Source organism: Theropithecus gelada, chromosome 3 (genome assembly GCF_003255815.1).
Source record: "Theropithecus gelada isolate Dixy chromosome 3, Tgel_1.0, whole genome shotgun sequence".
Classification (NCBI taxonomy): domain Eukaryota; kingdom Metazoa; phylum Chordata; class Mammalia; order Primates; family Cercopithecidae; genus Theropithecus; species Theropithecus gelada.
The window spans coordinates 51,912,258-51,924,216 of NC_037670.1; the positions used below are offsets into that span (position 1 = coordinate 51,912,258).

Genomic DNA, 11,959 nt, shown 5'->3' on the forward strand with positions numbered 1-11,959 from the left:
GGATTTACAGGATCACGAACATGTTTGTACGCACGAGGTCGGCACATGGGCTGCTGTACACGAGAGCGGCGTTAGGGACAGAGGGGCCTTGGGGCCACCTGGACTAACCCCATCTCCGCGGCATCCTCCAGACAGGCACGGGGCAAACACGGCCCTCCTCCCACTGAGGGTGAGGAAGAACAGAACCCTGGCAGCAACACAAGCCCAGGGCGATCCAAAGGGAAAAAAGGTGAACTTTCCACCCATCCTGCACCAACTACACCTTCTCAGTAGCTTTGACTCTCAGGAACAAATCCCAGGTCAAAAATCCTTTAACTCTGGCAGCATTCAGAAGAGGTAAGCCTTTGAGAAGGCAAGAAAAAGAAAACAAAAGGCCTAGAGGCCCTGTCGAAGGAAGGGTGGGGGTGTGGATGGCAGCCTCAGCCCTGAGAAAGGGCTTGTCACTGGCACTGGCAGGGACTCCACGTGCTCCTGAGACCCCAGCGTGAACCCCAACATGAATGGGGGAGACCCCAGCGCAAACTGGGAGACCCCAGAGGGAATGGGGCCACCTGGCTGAGGCGTCAGGTCTCGCTACCTAAATGTACAAAGCAAACACCCTTCCTTCTCTCCAGGACACTAGGGAACGTAGGCATGAGAGGGAAGGCAGGCCGGTCATACTTACTTGGCGATGTGGGTGGAGGTTTGTGGAAAGCTTTCCTTTTTGCTTTCTGAAAGAAAGAAGAAATGGCGTAAGGCTTGCTGAGCTCCCACAATGGTGCGTCACAAGACCCTGCCATGTTCAGAAACGGTCAGGGGTCCTGTAAGAGCAGCAAGAGGACATTAGCTCACGGGGACGTAAGGAGGGTCCAGGCACAGGACATGCAGGGCCCGACGCAGACCCCAGAAAAATGCACTCACATCAGTGCTCGGGGCTGGGTTCTCAGAGCACAAGTTCCAATGACAGAAAACCACTGGGCCTGGGCTCCTGACGTTCAGACTGAGGGTCCCACACAAATGGCATATCTGCCCCCACCCAAACTGCCCGCACAGCCAGCCTGGGAGCCCCAGCGTGCACCTCTGTCCACTCGGGTGGAGGTGGTGAGATGAAATCCCTGCATGTAAGTCAACTGCAAAGCCCACTAAGGAAGAAGGCCCAGCAAAGGCAGACCCTGTCTGGAAGGTGGTTTCCTGTGACACACACAGAACGGGGTCCAGATCTGGTTCCACTGCTTACTACCAGGTGAGTGTCCCGTATCTGAAATGCTTGGGACCAAGAGTGTTTCAGATTTGGGAATATTTACATCCATATCATGAGGTATGGGGATGGGACCCAAGTCTAAACACAAAATTCATTTATATTTCATGTATACCTTATACCCATAGTGCAAAACTAACTTTAGATTGTGTTTTTAATAACCTTGGGCATGAAACAAAGCTTGTGTGAAGTAACTGAAGTGTGGAATTTCCCACTTGTGGCCTCATGAGGGTGCTCAAAAAGTTTCCATTTTTGGAGCATTTTGGATTTTGGATTAGAGACACTCAACCTGTCGTGCCATGGCCTGGGGAAGATGCTGCCACACTTCCAACCTTAACTTCCTTATCACCTTGCACTAGACCGAGCAGGTGAGGGTACCGCAGCCAGGTCTCTTCACTTCCCCTCCAGCAGAAACAGTGAGCCCAGGCTCTGTGCGGGGGCAATTTTCCCCGGGGCTTGGTCTGGATCCCTCCTCCTCCGGGGAGCATCAGGGGAGCATCCCTTGCCCTCGGTGACATGGAGTGAAAATCCTTAACTTTGCAGACAGAGGTCCCTGGAAGGAGACAGTGGAGCTGAGGCTCCCCCTTGAGTCCACAGAGCAAACGTGGAATCGAGATCGGCTGGCACCGGGTTCGTTCTGCCGGCTGCAGTTTTGCTAGATCTGCATCTGCAGTAACAAAACGGCTGCAGTTCTGCTAGATCTGCGTCTGCCGTAACAAAAGCTTTTTTTTTGCTCATACGGGAACAATTGGCACGCTTCCTTTTCTACCCTGCACAGCTTGCCAAACAAACCCAAAGTCCAGGCCGGGGCCACAGTGTGCCACTGGGCCATCAGACACCACTCCTGCCCCTCTTCTTTCCAGGCTGGGAGGCCAGGCAGCGGCTCAGCTTGGGATGGTGGCTGCCCAGGTCTGCTTTCTCCCATCAGGTCCTTCCAACAGATTAGCAGGGGCTCTCCTCCTCCCCTCAAGTGTCAGGATGGGGGTGTAGGGGGCAGGGCAAAACCAGCTGCAGGCCAGGGACCAGCAATCCACCTCACGTGAGCCCTGCTCAAGATTCACTTCCGGATAAAAGTTGTAAAGTTATCACCACAGGTATTGAAACCCAACGAAGGGCTGGAAACTTTTCAAACACCAAGTAGCATTTGGAATATGCATTCCAGCTCTCAACACAGTATTGTGGAGAATGGCCCATTTTACCAGTCTGAGTGAAATCTGCAAGGGCAGCACCACCAGCCCTGGGGCACACGGCTGATGCCCGGCGGCACTCACCATCTCCACGTCAGAGTCAAAGGTGACTGCAGACAGACTGTCATCTCCCTGGAGGAAGAGAGGCAAACACTGTAACTTGACGGCACCTGCTGGGCTTCCAACAGTCACGTTTACAAAAGTGAAAACAGCCCGTCCACAGCTGCGGAAACAGAAACTCCAGAAATCCAGCTACAAGGCCACTCGGAACACTCCCGCTGGGCAGCGGCCATTTCCTCAGTCTCATCAGAAGGAATAGGTGGGTGGGGGGAAGAAACACAGAACGCCACCCAGAAGGCGTGCAAATGTCTGCAAATCCAGGAACACTATTTCCCACAGAATTGTGTCTTGACAAAGAAAAAAAAAAAACCAGTTCTTGCCGAAAGCATTTCATTTTCACATACATGTTCTCACTCTTATTCATCTTTACATCAAAGCACAACAAATCTGTGACTGTCTCCTGGTAAGAACTGGTCAGAGTCATCTTTTAAAAAGCAAACTCAGCCTGGGCAACATGGCGAGACACTCTCTACAAAAAAATCTTAAAAATTTAAAAAATAAGCCAGGCTGTGGTTGCACACACCTGTAGTCCCAGCTACTCGGGAGGCTGAGGTGAGAGGATTGCTTGAGCCCAGGAAGTCGAGGTTGCAGTGAGCCATGACCACGCCCACAGCCTTGGCAACAGAGCAAGACCCCAGCTCAAAAAAAAAACAAAAAAAACAAAAAAAACCCCAAACCAACAAAAACAAAAACATATGCATTACAACGAGAAGGCATTTAGGCCTATAAAGGTTCTTGCCTTCTTATTCCAGTGACTTTGTCCTGGCCCAGGGAATGAAATAAAATTTGCACTGTCTGATGTCAGCACCAAGATGGCAAAAAAACAAAACAAAACAAAACAGGAAGCTTTTTGAAGACAAAAATGTTTCTGTATTAACTTACTCACTCAAATTGAAATCCAAAAAGAGAAAGCATAACATGTTTAATCGGCTGGGCACGGTGGCTCACGCCTGTAATCCCAGCACTTTAGGAGGCCGAGGCGGGCGGATTACGAGACCATGCTAGCTAACACAGTGAAACCCCGTCTCTACTAAAGAATACAAAAAATTAGCTGGGCATGGTGGCGGGCGCCTCTAGTCCCAGCTACTTGGGAGGCTGAGGCAGGAGAATGGTGTGAACCCAGGAGGCGGAGGTTGCAGTGAGCCGAGATTGTGCCACTGTAGTCCAGCCTGGGTGACAGAGCAAGACTCCATCTCAAAAAAAAAAAAAAAAAAAAAAAAGTTTAAACTCCCTCGGAAGATTGTATGGTGCTTTCCGATGCGAACACTGGAAGTTAGAGCTGAATACCCTATTATGAACCAATAGTGCTACAGCTCAGGGAGGAGGCGATGACATTTCTGCCACCTGTCGCTGGTATAGCTGAGTCCGCGTAGTATCATAATGGGATGCTACTGCATTCTGAAAAGCAAACATATTCTCTGCAAGGTTAATAGTACATGAAGCGCCAATTTTACTAGCAGTGTGAAACTATGAGAAATATCTGGCTGCATGAATACACGGATAAGGTGCAGCTGCAGTGATCTGGTGCCCTGAACACAGATAGGTCAGGGCATAAGTGAGTGATCCAGTGCCCTGAACACAGACAGGCCAGGGCACAAGTGCAGTGTGACTGCATTTCGAGGGGCAAAGGGAAGACGGTGCATTCCAAATAAATGGAATCTTTAAAAAAATCAGTCACTGACTGACATTTTTTATATCATTAAATAGGTGACCTTTTAGGCACAAACAGCACATGACAATTATAGAGAGAAGTTTTCCTTTAGCAAAGTGTATTACAATTATGTACAAAACTGAGGAAGGGCAGGCCGGGAACTGGACACACAGGTTAGTGGGGGATCAGAAAAGCCAAGTCAGCCCTGGGCATCACAAGGATGTGCCTGCAGAGGATGGAGGTGAACCTGCTGAAAACTGTCTAAAAAAGTAGCAGCAACTTTTCTCTGTAAACATCTGCCATTATTCCCCGCTGTGAAGAAAATCTTGAAGACTTTTTGAATGACCTGAAATTCAATGAAGGAATGAGATTTTATGTGTAGTAAACAAAATGCGTTGATCTCACCCACAACGGCTGCCCTCTCCACCACTCCCTTCCAGCCGTGCTGCCTCCAGTCTGCCAGTTGTAGTGCAGGGAAGAGGTGAAACGCAGTCAGGACCAGAAATCACACCACAGCCCAAGGATCCACGACTCCAGTCAGCAGAATACAACCATACACAGCACACACACACACGCATGCATGCACACACGCACGCATGCACACACACACGCACGCACCTGAAATGACACAACAGTCCAAGGATCCATGCCTCCAGTCAGCAGAATACAACCATACACAGCACACACACATGCACGCACGCAAACACGCGCGCACACACACACACACACGCACCTGAAATCACACAACAGTCCAAGGATCCACACTTCTAATCAGAATACAACCATACACAGCACATGCACACACATGCACACACACGCACACACACAAAACGGCCAATCTGTTCTGCCTCCTTCAAGCACTGTCTGAGGTTGCCACTTATTTCCATGCTAGATTAAGCTCATTCACCCTGTATCAGGGTGACTGTAAAAGAAGAAATGGGGTGACTTCACACCGAAATTAAGTGTCTCAGTTTGGGAGGCTGGAAGTCCAGAATCAAGGTGTTGGCAGGGCCAGGTTCCTAACAGACAGAACAGCAAGGCGGAAGATCAACGAGGAGTTAGAAAGACTTGATCAGCAAACACTAAAAACCTAACGGACGTTTACAGAACACCCCACCAAACAACAGCAGAATACGTACTCTACTCAAGTGTACATTAAACATAAACCAGACAATAGGTCACAAAAAAGCCTCAATGAATTAAAAGAGAAAATCAAAGTATATTCTTTGACAACAAGGAAAATTAGAAATCAACAAAAGAAAGGGATTCACAAATGTATAGTGTTTTTTTTTTTTTTTTTAACGGAATCTCGCTCTGTCACCCAGGCTAGAGTGCAGTGGTGTAATCTTGGCTCACTGCCACCTCTACCTCCCAGGTACAAGCGATTCTCTTGCCTCAGCCTCCTGAGTAGCTGGGATTACAGGTGCCGCCATCACACCCAGCTAATTTTTGTATTTTTAGTAGAAATGGGTTTCATTCACTATGTTGGCCAGGCTGGTCTCGAACTCCTGACCTCAGGTGATCAGCCTGCCTCAGCCTCCCAAAGTGCTGGGACTATAGGCGAGAGCCACTGTGCCTGGCCTAGATTTTAAACAACAAATTCCTAAACAATCAATGGGTCTAAGAGGAAATCACAAGGGTAATTTAAAAATATCTGAGATTAGTGAATTTTTTTTTTTTTTTTTTTTTTTTTTGAGGCCAAGTCTTGCTCTGTTGCCCAGGCTGGGGTACAATGGCATGATCTTGGCTCACCACAACCTCCGCCTCCCAGGTTAAAGCAATTCTCCTGCCTTAGCTTTCCGAGTAGCTGGGACTACAGGCGCACACTACCATGTCCGGCAAATTTTTTTTTGTATTTTTAGTAGAGATGCGCTTTCACTATGTTGGCCAGGCTGGTCTTGAACTCCTGACCTTGTGATCTGCCCACCTCGGCCTCCCAAAGTGCTGGGATTACAGGCGTGAGCCACTGTGCCCGGCTGATGAGTGAATTTTAAAAATCAAAATTTACGGGTTATATCTAAAACAGAGCTCAAAGAGAAACACACAGCTGTAAATGTCTATATTTTTAAAAGATCACATCAAATAAATAACCTAATCTTCCACCTTAAAAACAGAAGCAGGGCCAGGTGTGGTGGCTCACGCCTGTAATCTGAAGCCCAGGAGTTCAAAACCAGCCTGGGCAACATGGAGAAACCCTATATATACACATACACACTACAAAAAATTAGCTGGGCATCATGGCACATGTCTGTGGTCCCAACTACACAGGAGACTGAGGTGGGAGAATCACCTGGGCCCAGGAAGTTGAGGCTGCAGTGAGCCATGATGGCGCCACTGCACTCCAGCCGCAAAGAAACAAAAGCAGGCTGAGCACCGTGGCTCATGCCTGTAATCCCAACACTTTGGGAGGCTGAGGAGAGAGGACTGCTTGAGTCCAGAAGTTCAAAACCAGCCTGGGTGACATAGTGACACCCAGTGTTTACAAACAATTAAAAAATTCGCCAGGCATGGTGGCACATGCCTGTAGTCCCAGCTACTTGGGAGGCTGAGGCAGGAGGATCACTCAAGCCTGAGGTTTGAGGCTGCAGGGAGCTGTGATTGTCCCACTGCTCTCTAGCACCAACAACACAGTGAGGTTCTGCCTCTGAAAAACAAAAACAAGTAATCAAAACACAAAAGCTGTGTTTAGAGGGTAATTTGGAACTGTAAATGCCTATATTAAAAAAAAAAAAAAAAGAAAGATCTCAAGGCAATAATCCAATAATCTAAACTTCTACCTTTAAAACCAGAAGACAGAAAACTAAACTCAAATGAAGTAAAAGGAATAAAAATTAGTGAATAAATGAAATACAGAATAGAAACAACAGAAAAATCAATGAAGCCAAAAGTTGGTTCTTTGAAAAGATCAACAAAACTGACAAACCTTTAGCCAAGAAAAAAACCCAAAGACACGAAATTATCAAAATACGGGGCGGGGGGGAGGAAAAAAAGAGGGGCCTCACTACTGACCTTATAGAAATAAGGAAAATCCCAGAACCACATGGTCTCACTGGTGAATTCTATCAAACATTTAAAGAGAAATTAACACCAATCCTTCACAAACTCTTCTAAAAAACAGAAAAGAAGGGAATGCTCCCCAATTCATTCTATGAGACCTATATTACCCTGATACCAAAGGCAGACAAAGAAATATCACAAGAAAAGAACACTACAGACCAACACTCTTTATGAATACAGTTGCAGAAATCCTCAACAAAATGCTAGTAGGCATGAAAAGGAATATATATATATACACACACACACACACACATATACACACATACACCCTAATTGGTCACGGTATATATGTATGCACGCACACACACACACCACCCCCCAAGACCAAGAACGAAAGATTGGTTTCACATACAAAAATCAGCCAATATAATATACCATATTAATAGAATGAAGAAAAAGAACCATATGATTTTCTAAAAGATATAGAAGGTACATTTGACAAAATCTAACATTCATTCATGATAAAGACGCTCAATCATCTATGAAAAGAATTTCCTCAACCTAATAAATGGCATCTACAAAAATCCAGTGCAACACAATATTTAATGGAGGAAGATGGAATGTTTCCCTTCTAATAGCAGCAGCAAGACAAGGCTGTCCTTTCTCACCACTTCAATTCAAATTATACTTGAGTCTCTAGCCAGGACATTAATGCGAGAAAAGTAAATAAAAGACATTCAGATTGAAAAGAAAGAAGTAAAACTATCTCTTCACAGACAACATGATTTTATACATAGAAAATCCTAATGAATCTACTAAAAAACTAGTAAACATAATAGATGAGTTCAGCAAGTTTGCAGGATATGAGATTCATATAAAAATATTATTGTAAATACGAGCAGTAAATAAGCTGAAAGGAAGTTAAGAAAATTCAATATACAATAACATCAAACAACATAAAATGCTTAGGAATAAATTTAACAAAAGCACAGACTTTGTACATTGAAAAATATAAACCATTGTTGAAAGAAATTAAAGATCTACATAGCGCCGGGAGCAAAGGCTCACGCCTGTAATCCCAACACTTCGGGAGGCCAAGGCGGGTGGATCACCTGAGGTCAGGAGTTAGAGACCAGCCTGACCAACATAGTGAAACCCCATCTCTACTAAAAATACAAAAATTAGCCAGGTGTGGTGGTGGGGGCCTGTAGTCCCAGCTACAAGGGAGGCTGAGGCATGAGAATTGCTTGAACGTGGGAGGCGGAGGTTGCAGTGATCCGAGACGGCACCACTGCACTCCAGCCTGGGTAGCAGAGCGAGACTTGGTCTTTTTTTTTTTTTTTTTTTTTTTGGGGGGGGGGTCTCTGTTGCCAGGCTGGAGTTCAGTGGCGCGATCTCGGCTCACTGCAAGCTCTGCCTCCCAGGTTCACACCATTCTCCTGCCTCAGCCTCCCAAGTAGCTGGGATTACAGGCGCCGGCCACCACGCCCGGCTAATTTTTTGTATTTTCAGTAGAGACGGGTTTCACCATGTTAGCTAAGATGGTCTTGATCTCCTGACCTCGTGATCCGCCCGTCTCGGCCTCCCAAAGTGCTGGGATTACAGGCACGAGCCATCGCGCCCGGCCAAGAGACTCTGTCTTAAAAGAATAATAATAAATAAATAATACGTGTGAATTATTTTTATAATCACAACAAGCAGTTCTGTTCTCAAAGATGAAGAAGCAGTAACTGAAGGCCAGTGTAGACAGGCCCTCCAGATGAGACTGAACGTGGTGCCCTGGGGAAAAAGCAGGCAAATTCAGCTACTCCAAATGGGCCAGCAGCACCAAGCCGCTACAGCAGGTGCACCTATGCTGAGCCCTGTGGTCTCCTTAGGAGGAAGCAAGGTGAGCACAGTTCCCTCGATGGGCTTCCAAAGGCTTCCTCTGTTTCTCCAATAAAATCCAAATTCCCTGCATGGGCAGCAGGATTCCCCATAATCAGGCTCATGCCCATCTTCCGTTCACTGCCCTTGCCCGCATCTCAATGGGCTTTTTTTTTTTTTTTTTTTTTTTTTTTTTTGAGACAGGGCCTCACTCTGTCGCCCAGGCTGGAGGGCCATGGTATGATCACAGTTCAGGGTAGCCTCCACCTCCTGGGCTCAAGCGATCCTCTCACTTCAGCCTCCTGAGTAGCTGGGACTACAAGCAGGCACCACCACAGCTCGGCTAATGTTTTTTGTAGAGATGGGGTCTTGCTACATTGCCCAGGCTGGTCTGGAACTCTTGGCCTCAAGCGATCCTCCCACCTCGGCTTCCCAGAGTGCAGGGACTACCTGCCTGAGCCACAGCTCCCGGCCATACGGCCTGTTTCATTTTCTGCACAGCACTTCTCACTTTCTGACACGATCTTAATTACCTGTTTATCACCTTGTCCCTCAGACCCCCAACCCCGTGGAATGCAGCTTATTCCGGTGTCTCTAACACACAGTAGGTGTTTACCGGGCAAAGGAACTAACCGAGGGCCCGTGCACCCTCGTCCTGGGGAGTACATGGGGCACCACCCTCCTCCAGGAGGCCTCCTCTGACCAAGCGGGGTTCCCAGACCCTGGGGCTGCCTCCCTCCCACCCCGACGGCTTGGGGCTACACGGGATTCGTGGATCCGGCCTTGGACTGGGGGTGCCCGGAGGCACTTACGCCGTGAGCTCCGTCACCGGCCGGCCGCAGACTCACAGGCGCCCAGAGGCGATGGCGCGGCTTCCCGGAAAGCTTCCTGGAAGCGGCGGCCTCTGCGAAGGCGGGCGCGGGCGAGGCTGCAGGTGGCGCGGGGCCTGCAGCGCGCTCTTGTGCGGTAACAATAATGGCAGCTGTCACTCGGCCGTGCGCCCCGTCCTCACGCCCCGGACCGGCCACCGCGCGGGGCCCCAGGGCTGCGGGGGACCGGGACGAGCCGAGGCCTCGCGGACGCCTGCCCGGCGCCGCCCCCTTGCCCGTTCTTACCGTCTCCGAGGCCGGTTCCCCGGTGCCCAGGAACATGGTGGCGGCGCTGCCCGGCCGCCCCTCAGGACTGCAAGATCGGGCGTCTGGGTCTGGGGCTCCGCGGGCAGCCCTGGCCGCCTGCAGCCTCCGGGCCTTCCCTGGCGCCGGCCCGCGACCCCGCTGCCATGGCAACCAGGCCGCCGACCCGCCCGGCCCGTACGCAACCTGCGCTTCCCCCTGGGGCGACCATGCGCGTGCGCAGAGTCCACGGGCGCCGGCCGGCCGACCAGGAGAGCTCCCGGAGTTCCCGGGGCGGAGCGCTGGGCTGAGACCGGGGGAAAAAAACCGGCCCAGAACTGGGGCTCGCGCCTGTAATCCCAACACTTTGGGAGCCTGAGGCGGGAGATTCAACTGAGCCCAGGAGTTTAATACCAGCCTGGGCAATATAGCGAGACCCCGTCTCTCGAAAAATAATAAAATAAAATAAATAAAATGCCAGGCATGGTGGTGCATCCTATAGTCCTAGTTCCTCGGTAGGCTGAGGTGGGAGGATCGCTTGGAGCCCAGGAGGTCGAGGCTGCAGTGAGCTATGATGGCACCACTGCAGTTTAGCCTGGGCGACAGAGCAAGACCCTACTTCAATCAAACACACATAATAAACTTGTGTTTGTTTTCAGGGTCTCATCCAGGGAGCTTTGCTCTCCGTGCTCCCTGTGCATAAGCTCCTCTTGCCATTCTCCCACTCTTGGGCTTCGCAAACTTCTTGCCCTTCTCTTACCTAATTATAGAGCTGTGCCTATCTATGACCTTTCATCTGTGATTCTGAATTCCATAAACTTCCGAAAGACTTTCATAACTTATTGGAAGGCCAGACCAGTCCTAACCTCAACTCTCCGGGAAGAAAACTCTGAGCTGAGGCTATTTATAGCGTTTATTTATTCCACGGGGTGTACATGAGTGAGTTTCAACGAATAACTTTTTAAATTTTTTTTGACAGGGTCTTGCTCTGTGGCTCAGGCTGGAGTGCAGTGGTGCGATCTCTGATCACTGCAACCTCTGCCTCCTGGATTCAAGCGATTCTCCTGCCTCAGCTCCCCGAGTAGCTGGGACTACAGGTGCATGCCACCACGCCCAGCTAATTTTTGTATTTTTAGTAGAGACGGGGTTTCACCACCTTGGCCAGGGTGGTCTCACTCTCTTGACCTCGTGATTCGCCCACCCCTGCCTCCCAAAGTGCTTGGATTACAGGCATGAGCCACTGCACCCGGCCCTGAATAACTAGTAATACGTTTAATTATGGGGTGTGTGTCACACCCTGCTGATAATCTCATATTTAATGTACACGTGCCATGTCACATTTCTTTTTTTTTTTTTTTTTTGAGATGGAGTCTCACTCTGTCGTCCAGGGTGGAGTGCAGTGCGTTATGTCGGCTGACTGCAACCTCCACCTCCCAGGTTCACGCCATTTTCCTGCCTCAGCCTCCCGAGTAGCTGAGACTACAGGCGCCCGCCACCACGCCCGGCTAATGTTTTGTATTTTTAGTACAGACAGGGTTTCACCGTGTTAGCCAGGATGGTCTCGATCTCCTGACCTCGTGATCCACCCGCCTCAGCCTCCCAAAGTGCTGGGATTACAGGCGTGAGCCACCGCGCCCGGCTTTTTTTTTTTTTTTTAATTGTAAGAGATAGGGTCTCGCTTTGTTGCCTAGGTTGGTCTCAACTCCTGGCTTCAAGCAATCGTCCCAACTGCGCCTCCTAAAAGGCTGGGATTACAGGCATGAGCCACAGGGCGGCCGCGGAGGACCTA

General features: G+C 49.2%; 1 protein-coding gene across 5 annotated transcripts in view; it reads right to left on the minus strand.

Moving 5' to 3' along the window:
• IQCE (IQ motif containing E) overlaps window positions 1–10,419 on the minus strand; it is a 50,312-nt gene extending 39,893 nt beyond the window's left edge. For 3 of the 5 annotated variants that reach the window (XM_025381132.1, XM_025381130.1, XM_025381131.1), the window contains exons 1-3: window positions 10,174–10,413; window positions 2,509–2,556; window positions 665–710 (exon numbers count right to left, since the gene is read on the minus strand). In XM_025381132.1, coding sequence (XP_025236917.1) covers window positions 665–710; window positions 2,509–2,556; window positions 10,174–10,209 — 130 coding nt within the window. In that variant the 5' untranslated portion in view covers window positions 10,210–10,413. Of the gene's footprint in view, window positions 1–664; window positions 711–2,508; window positions 2,557–10,173 lie in introns of all 5 variants that reach the window. The other 2 variants (XM_025381133.1, XM_025381134.1) reach the window with 2 other exon arrangements.
• Between the last annotated feature and the right edge of the window lie 1,540 nt (window positions 10,420–11,959).